The 16,562-nt window shown below is 38.9% G+C and overlaps 1 protein-coding gene across 4 annotated transcripts in view; it reads right to left on the bottom strand.

Annotated features, from left to right (window-relative positions):
• Nucleotides 1-495: 495 nt before the first annotated feature.
• Nucleotides 496-16,562, bottom strand: part of CLSTN1 (calsyntenin 1) — a 40,500-nt gene continuing 24,433 nt past the window's right edge. For 2 of the 4 annotated variants that reach the window (XM_075113969.1, XM_075113970.1), the window contains 11 exons: nucleotides 15,022-15,143; nucleotides 13,378-13,540; nucleotides 11,164-11,214; nucleotides 9,273-9,430; nucleotides 8,494-8,642; nucleotides 7,773-7,999; nucleotides 7,147-7,317; nucleotides 6,402-6,547; nucleotides 4,726-4,861; nucleotides 3,821-4,005; nucleotides 496-3,144 (listed from right to left, as the gene is read on the bottom strand). In XM_075113969.1, the coding sequence (XP_074970070.1) occupies nucleotides 2,950-3,144; nucleotides 3,821-4,005; nucleotides 4,726-4,861; nucleotides 6,402-6,547; nucleotides 7,147-7,317; nucleotides 7,773-7,999; nucleotides 8,494-8,642; nucleotides 9,273-9,430; nucleotides 11,164-11,214; nucleotides 13,378-13,540; nucleotides 15,022-15,143 (1,703 nt within the window). In that variant the 3' untranslated portion in view covers nucleotides 496-2,949. The remainder of the gene's footprint in view (nucleotides 3,145-3,820; nucleotides 4,006-4,725; nucleotides 4,862-6,401; nucleotides 6,548-7,146; nucleotides 7,318-7,772; nucleotides 8,000-8,493; nucleotides 8,643-9,272; nucleotides 9,431-11,163; nucleotides 11,215-13,377; nucleotides 13,541-15,021; nucleotides 15,144-16,562) is intronic. The other 2 variants (XM_075113971.1, XM_075113972.1) reach the window with 1 other exon arrangement.

Genomic DNA, 16,562 nt, shown 5'->3' with positions numbered 1-16,562 from the left:
TTTACAAAGAATTACAAAGCAACGGCTCACCCAATAGTTTTCAGCAAGTTGTACTGAAGATTGAAACCTAAATCACTTTCAAAAATATTACATTTCACTATAAATAAGTACCTTCTGATTTTATAAATATGCTCAAAGTGGTACCCCTTTCTATTTATTTAGAGATGTTTCTGTGATTATTTTTTTTAACTCTGTACAAACTGATTGTGCTTATTCTGTTGCCTTTGAAAAAGAAATATTTTTTTAAGCCAAACTCTGGTTCTGTAAGAAGATAAATGTTTACATGTTGAACTTTTCAGTTGCTTTAGGTACATGTTTTCTAAGTCAAAAATAAAAAAAAGAAAAATGATTGAGAAATTGTACACACACGCAGCCACAGTCTGTCTATGCTCGAAACAAAACTCTCCTACTGCCAGCGGCAGAGGCAAATTAACACACCGTTAATGTAACTTGATGGAGCTTAGTTCCATTCGGTAAGAAAGAAATGCAAACAACTTTTAGAACCAGAAATTTATTGTAGCTTATAGACTTTCCAAACTGACCTGTTACCAATATACACATCTGAAAAGTTATACCCACAGTGGCTACAAACTGCATCAGGACGTTTACAACCTTTCAGTATTACCATTAAGCCATGATCAGTTTTGGTCTAAAATACAGCAGCTACAGCAACAGCATATGGAAGGATAAGTCTTCTACACATTAACACAGGACAACTGTAAGACATAAGTTAAAAGTTCCCCAGTTTACTTAAAACTAGCAGTTATATTACCACGTAAGTAGTCAAAACCATTTCCCCATTTTAGAAATCTAAAATTTTACATGTTAAAAAAACAACCCCAAAAAACGGTAAGCTAGTTGTGTGGGTTCTCTTCCCTGCTTCCAGGTCCAGCTACTATTTAGAAGGCACTCCACAGCCAAGCGTTACCCCAGATAAAACCCACCATTAGATCCCATTACACACACCACTAGGTGAGAATAGGTCTGCTCTGAAAATCAAAACCATAGAAACATTTGGATCAGGCTTTATCTTTTATCTCTTTGAATTATGACCCTTTGCGCCCCCACCCTTTGGCTTGCTTGTTGCTCCTCTCGCACGCTTACCCCGTGCCACGTGTCCCTGCTGTGTGCTGCCAGCCACTAACTAGCCTGCTAGGAGCTGCATGCTCTGTGCACCTAGAACGTTGGCAGACTACATACACGCTCAAAAACCAGAACTTTGCTTACCGTGCGGAGCAGTGAATGGAGTCCTAGTCTCCGGTTACAAGCAAAACAAGTTACTCTCTTTAATCCACTTCCAAACATAAGACTCAAGTAAGCAGATATTCGTTATTCAAGGCTCTGTGTAAGACCAAATAAAGTTAAATAAACAAGACCTGCCTTACAAAAAACTAGCACGCTCCACCACGGGTCATAACTTACTTTTCGTACCTTTCAGCTATTTCTTTAGAAAAGTCCTTTGCAATTCCAAGTTAGAACTTTGATCAGAAATAACCAAAAACATCTGGACTTGGAAGAATATTAACGTGATGCCCAAGGTTTTCTGGTTGGATAATTTTTGCTATAGTTTTCACCAGCAGGAAAACACAATTACTAAGTGTAAACAAAGGCTTAATACACCAACAGTCCAAGTTACTGTACAAGGGGCTACAGGGAATGAGCAGGAGTGTTTAATAGAAATGGTATCAGCTATGCCCCAAACCTTCCCGCTACCAAATCAGAAAAACTGAACAGCCAAAAAAAAAAACCAACAAACCCAAAACCCCAAAACACCTATCTATGTAGACTAGTAGCCAAGGTGCACAGGTACACAGGTCTCAGGCTTTCCAGCTTCAGTTACCAATGTAACAAGCCATCAGCTCAACGAATAATGCACCCCGTCAACAGTATGAACAGCCCATCATTGTACTGCAGGCAGCCTCGCTGTAATTAATAGGAGCTGTGGCACCGCACCACAGCACCAGCACACTAATTTGCCCACCATCCGAGTAGTGTTTTTCTCCCAATAACTTAAAAGCTCTTATGCAAAGACTTAACTTTGGGGTGGGGGGGTGGGGAGAAAGAAAAACAAACAACTGTATTGCACAGGGCAGTCGAACCTCTGCAGAGGTTCCTAAAGCCTTTACAATTTCTCACAAGCTTGTCTGTTCCCTCTGCAAAAATAAAGGAAATTAAAGAAAAGGAAAGAAAAATCTAAAAACAGAGCGGGGCATGAGCGAACATGGCAGTCAAGGCCAAGGACACTGTGTTACTGAAACATCTACACTAGATAACCGTGCCTGTGCTCCTGCTGCCGTAGTATGAGACTTGTAATACTTCATGCTTCATGATTTTTTTACTTTAGCATGTTTTAAACCCCAAACCCTGTTTTCACTACCACAAATGACATAATTACATAATTCCAATATATTTACAAAATATTAAAAAGTCTGTTAATCATCTACATATTAACCTCATTCTGCCACTTTACACATGCACTAATTTGGGGGAAAAAATAAAAAGAAATCAACAGGCTGAAATGAGCAGCTTTACCCTTTGTCAACAAGCAATCTTTGCTTCTTTTAGAAAGAGAAGAAGGAACAAAGCCAAGTTTGTTTCACTGAGCAAAAAAAGACAGTTCAGAAATTCATGTGCAACGGCTACAGATCTGTAGAGTCACTTAGCTGAGATGACATGAAGAAAAAAGTGCAAGGTGGTTCCTCACATAGCGTAAAAAAAATCCAGTCACCGAGGCATGGCTGAAGGAAAAGAGGTGCTAACTACAATCCTAGAAACAGCATCAGGAACTAGCCGACATAACACAAACACTGGGATGTGTGTGGGTTGGATCTACTGGCCAGAATGAATTTTTTTTTTTTTTTTAACCACCATGAATCCTTGGTAACAATGGAGTGTATTACAGTGGAGTCTTCTAGAGCAGAAACATAAAGACAAAGGGAACAGCTAGAATCAATAACTGAGGGTAGAGTCATCCCATTCCAGCTGTTGCTGTCTATTAACATTCTGTTGGTCCTCCTCCTGCTCTCCCTCTTCCTCCTCGCTGCTTTCAGACTCCGCACTAGTGATGTCGTCTTCTTCCCCATCTTCGCTTTCTTCTTCCTCCTCCTCCTCTTCCTCTTCACTGCTGTGTTGATCCTCATACGTCTGTAAAGACAGAAATTAGCTGTTGATGTCATACTGGCCAAAATTCTTTTTATTCGTTTGAATCCAGGCACAAGGCACTACACTGAGTAAGAGCTGTTACAGATTCCTTACTGGTTTTAGAATTTCAGCAGTAATTAGGCAACCAGAAAAGAAAAAGGAAGTAGAACTCTCCACAATAGCTTTGTAACATTGCTATCAGTCCTGTCACTCTAAACAAACTAATTCTGAAGCGCGACCCAGTACTTCAAATTCTACTGGAAAAGGACCTTTCAGCAGGGTCACACAGAGAGCATTAAGGTTGCACATCTTCCTTGTTCCTGATTTTCCAAAAATTCAGATGTCAACCACAGGAGAAGGAAACATATTTGACAATAAATTCTTGCAACTTTGGGAAAAAAGGGACCACGGTTAAGGTAGGTTGCACGATAGAACACTAGTGTCGGACACTGACCCATAAAATCCAATTCTGTATCACGAAGCTAAGACCCATGCAAGATCCCAAATGTAACCGCTCTTGGCGTTTGTCACTTTGGCGCATTCGTTAAAAATTCACAGTTAATGTCTCTACTCTGTGTTCAGCGGTTGGTTTTTCTCCACTGCTCTGTTCACATACAATCACACCCATCACAGGTGGAAAAGGGCATTTCTTTGTTACGTGTGAAGACGACAGCTTTACCTCCATGGGGTTCACAGTGATGGTCAAAGCAGAGTCATCCCAGTCCATCTCGTTTTCCTTTCCAGTGTCCTGGTCGCGCATCGTTCTCTGATGTGCGGCTCGGATTCGGAACACTCCCAGAATGATCATAAAAACCAGGAAACTGACACAAACTACAATCACAACAGTGGCTGTACTGGGAACAACTGCAACGAGAAAACAAAAGGAGTTTCTTGGATGATGCTGATAAGTGACTCTTACGCAGTGCTAATTGTGTCCTCTGTTCCCATCACCTGCAACAGGGAGATGGCGTTATACAGATATTATATGTAGCTACACAGAGGCAGGTTGTCTAAGGCCACTTAAAAAGTCAGCTGGAGAATAAGAACTAAAACTTAGTTTCTTAAGTATAATTACGTCAGTGTGAAGGACTGACAACACATGGAAAGCAGATTCCACCACACACGCAGGCTCCTCTCTAAAGTGCCTATTTTTCTTCCTCTCACATCCTACACCCATGCCAAATTAATATAATTAAACCAGAAGGGACAGATACCACAACTCATCAAGGGAATAACGCTGCAGTTCTTTCCTCATGCCACTCAGCAGAAATACCGCCCCAGTTCCTCACAGTCCTTTATCTAGATCTTACAGCACCCTCCAAGACTAGTTCACCTCCCATTTTCCAATGTACACACACCAACAGAAAGCTCCCCTGCTGGCAGGAAAAGATATTTCTTACGTCTTTTGTAGTCCACTCCTCCCTGCTTCGGCAAGAGCAGACGAGGACCATGTAGCTGCTTAGACTATCAGTCCAGCGCATTGGTTTAAACTCTGGGAAAAACCCTCTCTGCAGCAAGAGGCCTCTGTGACAGTTTAACACCAGAAAAAAAAACAGCTGAACTTGAGAGACTGAGAATTCTTACCTGAAAACGGATGAGGGTTAGCTAAGCTGTGCCCAGAGAGATCAACAAATGTGTGATGCACTGGATGAACAAACTGTGGTTGCGCAGCTATGTGGTTAGCATGTTCAACTGGGTTAGCTGTGTGGATAACATTCACCTAGGAACAAAAAGAAAATGTTAAACTCTGGAAATGCAACAGTTTACTTCTGAAGAGATAGAAAGAAAAGAAGAAAGAAAAAGCTAAGAAAAAAAAATCTGTTTCCCAGAGCAGGCATCCAATCCTCCTTCAACACAGCAATGACTTGTTTCAGGGGACAACCATCCCAATCAGTAGCTCCTCATATGTTACAATTCCTTGTCACAAAACCCTTCAGTTTCACAGTTCTCAAATCTGTTTTAGTTAGTTTGACATGTTTGTGAACAGACACCAGTATTTCAGAATAAAACATATAAAGCCAGATTATTATCAGATTTGGTAGTCAGCCATTTAAATCCTGAAATAAGAGCATATACAAGAGATACATAACACAGTAATTACATTTTCTTCATTCCCATATTTTTTTTGTTCTGCTGTATATCTTCAACTAACACCAAAGGAAAAAAAAAAGAATCCATGTAACAGTCGAAGGGTTAAGAAAAAACCCTATTCTTCACAGTTTAACCCACACTTAGCATCACTGGCTTTTAGGTACAACTGCAAGCTCATCATTCGCACAGCATATTTCATGGCTTTTTTTGCCAAACAAGCAGAGCTAAATATACCTCTCCTGTGGTGGAACACTGTAATACAGGGTACCTGACCAGCTGCACAACGGGAAGAGGGCACGTTTACTACAGAACAAGGAAAGCATTTGCAGTTCAACAGGTTGGTAAGATCCCAATTCAATCTCACAGAATTTCCTCAGGAAACAAAACCACGTTACTTTAAAAAAAAATAAATCTATTCTGCACCAGAAGAGGCTCCCCAGCCTACCACAACCAGCGGCAAATACAATTAACTTCACTATCATCCCTTCACTCAGCTTTCAAATGTAGAAATTCAAGCGCATAGCTGAAAGATGCAGAGATATGTGACAGTTCCTCTCAATATAAATAACTTCACATTCCGGCACCTGGAATTTTAGTGCCCTGTGTGTTACCTTCTGCTGTACTTCCACATATGTGATGTAAGTGTACTAAGTAATAATTAACCTGTATTCTGCTGCAGAGGAAACGCAATTTTAGTCTGTCTGTGCTCTTACACAAGCCCTTAGTATCAGCATTATAAGCATCACACAAACAAAACAGTAAAGGGCCCAGCCAAGTTCATTTGTTGGATCCTAGAAGTTATACATGAAGGCCATTCGAGTCTTTGGGAGCATTACTCTTACCCTATTTGCTAGTTTTTTTGCTAAATTAATATGCTGTCTTTCCAGTTCAACCTTTTTACCTTCACACTTCCACAAGCCATACCATTTCTTCTACAACATAACAGTTTCACTTCTGTTTAGGCACCCTTATTTAAAGCTAAAATGCAAGATTAAGAACACATTTATATATAAAACACAGCCTGAAATGCACACGTTTACTAATATTTATTTACAGGACAAAAATCTAAATCAATAATTGATCGATTATCTATCAGCTGAGGCAACAAATTCTATCCTCTTAGGCACACATGCTCTAAAACTTCTCAGTGATCAGACTAGCTTACATACCTCCACTTTAAACTCATTGCTGACATAGCGTCCATTAAGCTCAGAACAGACTAATTTGAACTTTCTGTCAAAGAGAGAAACGGTGTGCCAGTTTCTGTAGCGTATCAAATGCAAAACTTCTTCATAACTAGCCATAGTATCAACCCCTGTGAAGAGAAATAACCAAGTAAAATGATTAGTTGCAAAAGACTAGTGCGATATCATACACTTGACAAATGTTACCGCCTTTCTTCAAGCAGGTTTTCTTGGCTGACATATTTTCACTTAGTAGGGAAGAAAGGTAACACCATAAAGATAGACAGACACATACGTGGCTCCACTGAAATTCTGTGGATTGATTTTGTGATAAAATCCTAGACCCAGTTAGTCTCTAAAGGGGTTTTGGAAGCCTTGCTTTTGAATACATAACGTATTCTGAATATAAAATAGAAAGGAACGATGCATGCTCCTAGGCACTGAATTTATCTGTGCAAGGTATAAGCCTTTGCTGGGGCAAAGTGTAATTCATTTCCACAGAGGTAACGTGCCATTTGGGACACGAGAGAAGAACAGAAAGGACGTTCTAGAATGACATATTTTCTAGAATCACAGCTTTCTACAAAACGGTTCTAACATCTCTGAGCTTGATAGTCAAAAACAAAGTATTTGGTGTGAGGTGTTACCGACCATCTCTCCAGCACACTCTTCCCCATTATCACTGTCTTCACACCCTTCCTCCAAAAAGACCAGAAGTAGGAATCCCTACCTGTGATTACCATGCCCAGGTTGGAACTACTCATCTCAATGCCTTTCTGCTGTAATCGTGTCATGTCAATCTCCAGGCTTTCTTGTTCCTGATTTAGTTCCTCTCCTAGCACTGTCACCTCGCACGTATCCAGGTTATGCATGATCTCTTCAGACACCAAAGACTCTTGTACTAAAAAGGAGAGAAAAAGCCCAAGAGATAAGCAGAAACAGAGGTGAAATAGACAAGAGCCCAGGAGTTATAAAACATCACACACAAACTCAACTCTTCTTCCACAACAAATATTAATATCTGGGCCTGAAGTAAAGAGAGTAAGTATTCATGAAATAATGATTTTAAAAAAACCAACAAAAAAAACAAAACACCAACCCCCCCCCCAAAAAAACAAACATGGGATATTTACACAAAGATAAAGGCCTGGGCTTACTGCCATTTCCAGGTAAATTTTTGTTAGCCCAGAGCACAGGGTATCTACACTTCCTCACAACAGATATACACCTTCTTTTCCCCTAGGAGATTCTGTATCTAAAGAGAAATCCACAACTCTTTGCAAGAGGAAGATCCTCCAACACGAGTATTGAATGGGGTGAGGGTAGGCAACAGTCCTAAGCAGAGAACGATGTTACCTGTAGGATCTTCATCTCTGTCTCCCTCTGGCTCCACCTCCCGTGTAATGGTGCTTATTATGCGAAGCTCAGGAAAGAGGGAAACACCCTCAGAACTCTCAAACTCTGAAGCAGAGCGGGCAAAATGGTTGATGCCACTAAGGCTGATTTTTGGTTCCTCTGGTTGCAAAACCATTACGTATCCCTCCACAGAAGGAATGGAGACGCAGGCCTCTTCATTGAAACATCTATGAGATAGAGAAGGAGTTCTGCACAGTCAAAGAGGCTATTTGAGAGGGTGGCACAATTATGCACAGTAATTGCTTTATAAATTTTTAAAAAGCTCTGTCTCTGACCCAAGAGTCTTAGATAAATTCATCAACTGCGTTTGGAAAGAAAGAATTCTCCACCAAGGGAGCAATCTTACAATTAATTTTTACTTACAGTTAACATTTGGCCCCATTTTCTATGCTATGACTAACAGCCACAAGTAACACCTTTAATGAAGGCTGTGGTACTGGAGGCATACTCACAGCTTATCCTTGCAGTAAGTTCTTCCCTATCTTACACACTCCTTACTACAGTCTCAGGAAGAAAACAGAGTGCTGGTGTAGAAATCATTTCCCCTATTCAAATGCGTGATGGTTATGTACACTAAGACATCACAACTGAAATACGTGAACATCGTCCCAGGCTTCAGTATCACCGTACAAAGACGCGTTATTTCAGCACGAGGACATACTTGACCACACTGGTGATTTTAAGCCTCCGGATCCCAGGTGTTGGGAACTGGCGGGAATTCAGGTAGGAAATGTGTTGCATGGCTTTATCAACTCTGTCAATATCATCCCCTTCCAAGGTCAGTGTTGACTGGCTTGGGTTCATGTGGATCTGAAACAACAAGGGGGGGGGGGGGGGGGGGGATATAAGAGAATACCCAAACAGTAACATGATCTGCTAATTAAAACTGGAAGTTCAGCACTGGTTAGCCTGCTATAAGCAACAAGGCCATTATTTACTGGCCTTGTCATACTCAGTCTAACTTCCCTATCCCAGTGGAATATATTTAGTCTTTTGTTCTTCAAGAAAAAATGTAGGCACTTATCATAGTTCTGATGTGAAGATGCTAGTAATATAGAAGAGACAGCTAATATGAAGGAGGAATTCAGCTCTGTTCACACAACACTGCTGCTAAAAAAAAGGCATGCAAGTGAGTCTCATTCAACTGAGGTGCTCGTTAAGGATCTCTACCTTTTATTAGACAACCTGGTATAACTGGTAAAACAGAGAGGGTTACAAGTATGGAATTTCTCTTCAAGACTTACAGAGGACACAGTAACTTTCATTCTTAACCTCCACTAAGACCACATCTATAAGAAGAAAGATTTCCTAGTTTTCATGCAATTTTAATGCAAAATGTCACAAGGTTTTATTTGGGACACCCCTACTACCTCTGCCAGCAAAACTTGCATTATCAGCAAAGCTGTATACATGCTCCCCTTTATTCATGTGCTACTTTACCTTCACGCCTTTGCCGACACCGTCAGCCATTTGCAAATCCAGTCCCTCTTTGCAAGTATACAGGCAATCTATCACCTTCTTGTTTTCCAGTTTACCAGAACGAATCATCAAACCTGCCAGATTGCCTCGGAAAAACTGAGCCATGTGGAGTTCACCACCTTCATAAAGGGAGGAAGGAGAAATCTTTATATGTTTTGATTCTTTTAACCTTTTTTTTCTTTTGTAAAACAACAAATATGCCTTCTGGTACCACGAAGTGTTACATACATGCGGGTTAGTTTTTATCCATTCTGGGTGTTAACCTTGTGATTACATTCAAGCATAAAGAAAGAATTAAACAGTTCACCATGCATATGGCCTCCAGAACAGGTGTGGCCATCTTGAACTGTGAAATTAAGGCTAATATTTCCGTAACAAACATTTCAACAGAAATCGCCCATACAGCGAGGTGGTGTTCTTCAGAAATGAAAGACAGAACCAATGAGATGAACTATGAAGCCTGAATCTTCATCTTGAGGTAACACCTCCTCCTAGCTGGTTCTCTACAGTCACGCAATGCTCATCAGGATAGAAGATGACAGCGTCCTTCCTCCAGATGTTAGTTATCTACACCTAAACTGATCATTCCAGGCTCTCTTTACATTCAAAGGATAGAAAGAAACTTCACAAAGTGATTCAGCTCATCCTGAAAAAGGTGTCTGAGAGTTCACTGCTCCCCTCCAAACATGCCTTCTTCTCTGTACGGACTCAAGCGAGCAGTTAAAACTCAGGTAACTCATTTTGAGATATCTCAGTTGAGTCCGATGAATTGCAACCCAATAAGCCCCTTATTGCTTATACTGTTTGAAGATGACACCACGATGATCACCTAGTCCATATCCTGCTAAATAACGGGAGCCACAGAACACCACCCCGAAATTTGTATTTCAAGGTCATCACTTACTATGCCACCAGATTTTTAGAAAGATGTTGAAGCTTGTTTTAAAGATGCCAAGTGATAAAAGTTCCCTGGCATAACTGGATAAAATTTTCAGTAGTAAATTGTCCTGTTACAAATGATATAATTTCCAGTTTAGATTTGTACAGCTGCAGCTTCTAGACCCTGAATTCTATTACATCCTTGCCAAATTAAAATGTGACGCCCAGGTAGGAACCTTGTCAGTTGTATCTAGACCATTCCAGGAATTCTTAACTTTACAGAAGGAGTATGTATCTTGAATACACTTTCAGAAATATACACTAATTTTAAGTGTCTCAACTCGAGACACAACGTCCACCAAACTATCACTAAAAAACTCTAAGAAAATAAAACCCTGCAGCCAATGTGAAATACCTGGCAGCCAAAGCTTTTATGCTCATTCACTATAATTAGAACTTTATATCAATTTCTGACCAAGTGAGTTTCCACTGTAAATTACAGGTCTGTCTAGTTATGTATGGGTAACCTAAATATGAAATCAGTCTTGATTTGCGTGGGGAGCAGAGCTACGTGACTTCCAGAGGTCCTTCCCAACCTACATATATATACACACATATTTATATAGGATGAGATGCTTTTACATTTTAACAGAATTGGATGAAAGAAATTATAATGATATTTTACATCAGCAACTTATTTTACACCACTTCACTGCAATCACAATGGTTGCAGATTTGTACATGGATGTGCATTTGGGTGCAACCCAAAAAAAAAAACCAACCCAAAAAGAAAGCAAAAAAATCAGCTGATGAAGCTCTGGAAATAGAAGCATGATGAAGAAACAAGCCTAGGAGAGGATTACATGAAGGTCAATGGCCCGAATGCAATGCCTGCATTTCATGCTGTGTGCGAAATGAAGCAATGTCTTGGCTTAAAAATGAAATAAAACAGTAGGGAAAAAACTCCAGCAACCTGCAGAGGTCTCAGGCACAGTTTCATTGTCATTTTCATTTCCTGTATATTCTGTAGAAAAGCAAGACAAAGAATAGGACAACAGGGAAAGGACCAAGTAGTTACAATTTGGCAAACTCTTATCACAGAAAATACACAGCAGCACTTCCCCCAAAAGTCTGCTTATACTCAACCAGCTTCTCAAGGATCATGAGTTCTTTGAAACACTAATAGCTGCAATGCAGGGAAGAAGCAGGACTATGTTATTACAGGAACATAACATTGATGACAAGACAACCTGAAGAGCCCCATACACAAGCTGCAGCAAAAAAGAGAGTCACACTGGAGAACACTTTAACCACAGATACCCAATCTCACACAAACCACTATTAGCGACGAGATACAGGCCTATCAACTGGCTCCATCTATTTTCTCCTCTACCAACTTCTAAAACAGAAATTAAGGTGAGATCCAGCCTATATCAGCGAATCACCAAAAGATATTATATCCTGATGAAAAGGAGTCATTACCGACACAGATTTTTTAAATCAAAATAGCATCATATGTATTAAGCAGTCAATTTATCAGATGGAAGCATTTGGGAGAGGTGGGAGGGGAGCACCAAAAATGAAAACCAGCTTTTATTCTTTTGAAATAAATGTTAAAAGAACTTTTTAAAAAGCATAAAAATCTCTCCCTCCTTAGAGGTGAGCTGCAGAGATAACGTAGATCAGCCTGATTTATTTTAAAATCTTGGTAAGACAAAGAGGGCGGCCTTAAGTACTAACTTCACTCCTTTGGCACACTTTTTTCCCCATATTCTAATCCCCTAAAAAAATCAGGCTTTTGGTCGAATTTTTAAAAGGCAGCACCTCAAGTTCTTGTATTCCAGACTTTTAATGCTCCTATTCCAGTCTGCTGTCACTAAAAGGAAAATTCAGGTCAGAAGAAATTGAAGAATCATATAATCGTGCCAATATGAAAGCACAGGAGTTTTTAAACTAAATGTATATGCTTTTGTTAGGATGCAGAACGTATATGGAAGCCAGTAATACAATCCATACACTTAGCTGGAACAGAGTTTCCAAGCTCCAGTTTCTTGAAAACCAGCCACTATAGCTTCCCTTTGAGCTAGAAGAGGTAGTTGGAAAGTCACAAAGAGAATGAGATGAATTCTGGAGAAAATAAATAATTGACTCAAAGGAAGGGACAACAGAATGAATTTTGCACTGAAATAACATTAATACTGAAAGATAGTGAACTTGTCACAAAATAGTAAATTTGATGGAGCATATTTTGGTAATTTAACCTTCATTCACACTTCAAAGCCTTAAAACTCAAAGAGAAAAGAGACGTTATAAGACAGAAGACTGTGAATTTGATTAGTGTCTCAAAGCTTTCCATTTGTCATTCATTCACAAGCTACTTCTATGCATTACTGCAGACTGCAAATACAGTCCATATTCTGTACTACAATAAAACATGAATGATTTAACAGCCTTTTTTCTCTGACCGAAAAGATCAGCTTTATACCAGCCAGGGTGTCATTTAATCAGCAAGCAAACATTTCAGTCAGGACTGTGAAGCAAGAGCTTTGTTACAAAGATCTCTGGTAATCAGCCTCCGTGTTCACATGCATTCTCCTCCTTTTCCTCAAGCTTTGAAGAGTACGTTTTGCAAGCATTAAAGCACATGAATCAGCATTTTACAGCTTGCAGAATATCATGTTTTAAGCCATAGTCTGCATACAATAAAGCAGATGCTTTCTATGTTTATTTTTATATGCTGAAATGGTAAAATGTCCAAGAGAGAGCATCACTGTGTTGCTTAGCTGAATTACCTGCTGGTCACGTTTCCATTTATGAGAAGGCTTTTTCTACAATATACTTTCCAACCTACTTGAACTTAAGTGTTCTGCTTCGTAATCTGAAGTATATGATGTACTCTTAAAACTGTTATTAAAAATAAGCTATCTCTATTCCCATGGTTACCACAAAAATCACTTAGATGGAATGCCGCCTGGGGAGTAGCTTCATATTTCATATGCACCTGTGGCCAATGAGCAAAAAACACCCTCAGAAAAAAATGACTAAAAGAGGAAATATGTGATACTAGCTAGAGGCAAAAATAATCTGCAAAAGACAAAAGATCCGCTATGTTCTTCTAGGCTAAGCACGAAGATTTCATTAAAAAAACCAGAATTAATTAAAAGCATTAACAATTGTGAATAGTTACCTTGCCAGCACGCTCCAACTACGAGCTGCGTTTCTATCTTTGAAGGATGAAGCGGGTAATCTTCAGTCACTGGGAAAGGATCGTATGAGACACCGTCCACATAAAGAGTTACCGCAGGGAATTCAACATTGAGGACATAATGATGCCACTCTTTGTCACACACCTGAGTAAAGGAAGTTTTAAAAATTCTGCTTTATTCTTTTTTCAATGACAGTTTGAATTACAGTATAACAACTGATCTGATGTGCAGTTTGCATATACATACATGCAGACATACAGACAACCTGCAGGAACATACTTTATGTTCCACACACAGGGCACACTTGAAAAAAGCAAAACAGCTGTCAAACGTTTATAGTTTCTTTTCTTCTATTGCCAATATATTGCCACCTATTTCCATTCCTTTATTTTTTTTAATATCTAATAACAGTATATTTAAATTTAAAGAATACATACCTACATGCAAGCGCGTTCTGAAATATTGTTATAATACAACACGACTTGACAAAGGACCTGTATTTGCTGAAAGGAACTCTTTAGAGAAAAACCTGACCATTTTGAAGACAAAAAGAGTCTTCCACAACAGAGTTATTTACAGTGAAAACTGATTAATTTTTGGAAATTAGCACTCTTCCCATAGGGACATATACAGATATTTTAGCATTGAAACAGTACACACAGAAAACAGGATATAGTTAGCTATCTTAGAAGGTAACTCATTGTTTAGGTAACTGGCAGAACAGGCCTGTAATAGCAACCTAAAGCAACTAAGAGAACCTTTATATATTTACAGATATACAGGATTATTTTATCGCTCAGATCCAGAGCGCTGGAAAAGCACACAAAATACTTAGTCCCTTCTGCCTCATTCTTCATGATCATAAACAGAACGAATTCATAGAAATAAGTTCTGCACATCAAAGTAAAGATTAGTTATTACAGCCTTCACTTTCAAATCTAAAATAATTAAGAATACATTATCAAAAGAATACAAACAGCCAACTCCTCTCTCTAAATAGGAAACAGAAACTACCTGCATCCCTCAGAGGCCTATTAACTCCTTTTTTGTGGAGTAAAATCTAATTTAGAAAACCGATTTGTAGCTACTGCTTGCAATGTGTAAAAAGTCACAAACTTTATTTCAGTGTAAAAAAAGATTTAGAAGATAAGTTCTTCTGTTATCCTACTAACACTTTGATCTGCAAAAACTCATGCTTAGAAGTACTTTAATGCTATAAACGAAGTGGAACACTTCCTGTTTTCTCACGCACACCATCTTATAGTGTCTTTAGTGAAGATAACTGACATCACAGCTAAAAGACTGACATTGTATTTTCACGTATAAATCCACATTTTACTACCTTTCAGGACAATGACTTGTACTTCATCTCATGAGTATCCTGCTGGGTTTAATAAAACCACTAAAGCAGTTACTTTATATCCAAGATGAAAAGGTATAGCTGAATCTCTCTCTGACACTTGATCACAAATAAAATAAATATTGTTGGGTTCTATAAAACATGTCATCCAGAGTCTGGAATTGCAAGAAGTATTTATTAATAATTATACTGGGGGGGGGGGGGGTTAGTCTCTGATGGTTTTCACTGCATTTCATCAACCTACCGACTGTCCTTCCAAACTTACTTGATTTAGTTTCCAGTGAAACTCAGCAGGTTTGTATGTTTTTCCCTCTGAAGGATCTTGGCGGAAGAGGAAAACAAGTCGGCAGTTGTGTACATAGAGTGTGTAGTGGTGGCGGTTCATATCTGCACAAGAGTTTTAATTAACATTACTGTTTTCTGTAAACCTTAAGAACTCCACAAAATTCACCCATCCTGTAATTTCATACATAAGTCCCCAACTAACTGACAGGAAGAAAGAAATGTAGAAGTAAATCAGGCGTGTTAAGAGGAATGAGAACAGTTTGTAACAGTAGTTGGGGCAAATATTCTTGAACAACCCATGAGTACTACACTGTACAACAAAGAGACGCGTCTATCTCCAAATCCCATCTAAACCAAGGCGTAAGACTGAAGAGTCACAGAGATAAACCGGTCTGCAGGAGAACAAGAAAGAGAGCTCTATTTGCAAATAGAAGAGCTTTTTTGTTACAAATAAGTTGCTTCTACTACATTTAATTACTGTCTTCAAACATGTACACATGACGGCGGGTGGACATGATTTCCTAGGAGAATAATATGGAGTCATAGCTCTAAAGGATTTCTCATGTAAAGTAAATACAAAGGTGAGATGCTAGAGAAACAGGTAAGAATAAGGAAAAGAAACATTTTAGCTACGTCAGCCGTTCCATGGCATGGATGAAGGAAGGGAGGGAATGAAAAAATACCAAAATCAGGTCAGTCTTTCAGCCTGGCAGCATTAAATCTGACTCTATGGTTCCAGTGTGATATATTCAAAATCACCCCCCCTCCAACAAACATGGTTCCAGTCTTTCAATACTGCATAATATACGGTTGAAATTAAGGCAAATTATATTTATACTGCCAGAAACTATCTGTCGTGAAAATTATATGGTTAGGTCAAACCAAGGAATAAAAAAGGAAAACTTCTTTTGAAAGTCTGCTTCCCATGTACAGAAAAACCTGTATTTAAATTTGTCTTTCTTCTCCAGTTCACTTACTTCCATGAATCCAAAGTTTTGGGTTTTGATTAACAGGAATGGGTGAAGGTAGAGAAAAGAGGAGAATATTTGTATCTGGTTCTGAATGACAGTCACTTTTCTCTTGTTTGACGAAATGCTTTTAGGGTATTACAAATACTGTTACATCTTTCTTATTTTCAAATAAAAATCAAAATATATTCAGCATAGTTTCCTCTAAAATACCTAGTAGCATTTTAAATAAAGTACCTTTCTAACACACTGAAAAAATCCACTGCTCTGGCTAACAAAGGCGGAATTCTTTTATCCCATTAGAGAGCAATTACGGAAACAGGGTTATCGGATTTCCTTCTTATTAATAGCATCTTCAAAATTATTGTGTCTGTAGCATTCACAGAGTGAAAATATGCACAGGGTGGAAAAAATACTTAAACACTGAAGAAAGAGAAATTATCTCCTCTTAAAAAAAAGATACAGTAGCAAATGGTGTCACTAAACCTGACGTATGTACCTCAATGATTTTAGGCAGCATCAAGAATAAGGCTATCCTTCGGAGATGCAAAAT

This window comes from Phalacrocorax aristotelis, chromosome 19, assembly GCF_949628215.1.
Source record: "Phalacrocorax aristotelis chromosome 19, bGulAri2.1, whole genome shotgun sequence".
NCBI lineage: Eukaryota > Metazoa > Chordata > Aves > Suliformes > Phalacrocoracidae > Phalacrocorax > Phalacrocorax aristotelis.
This window is presented reverse-complemented; position numbering and strand designations above follow the sequence as displayed.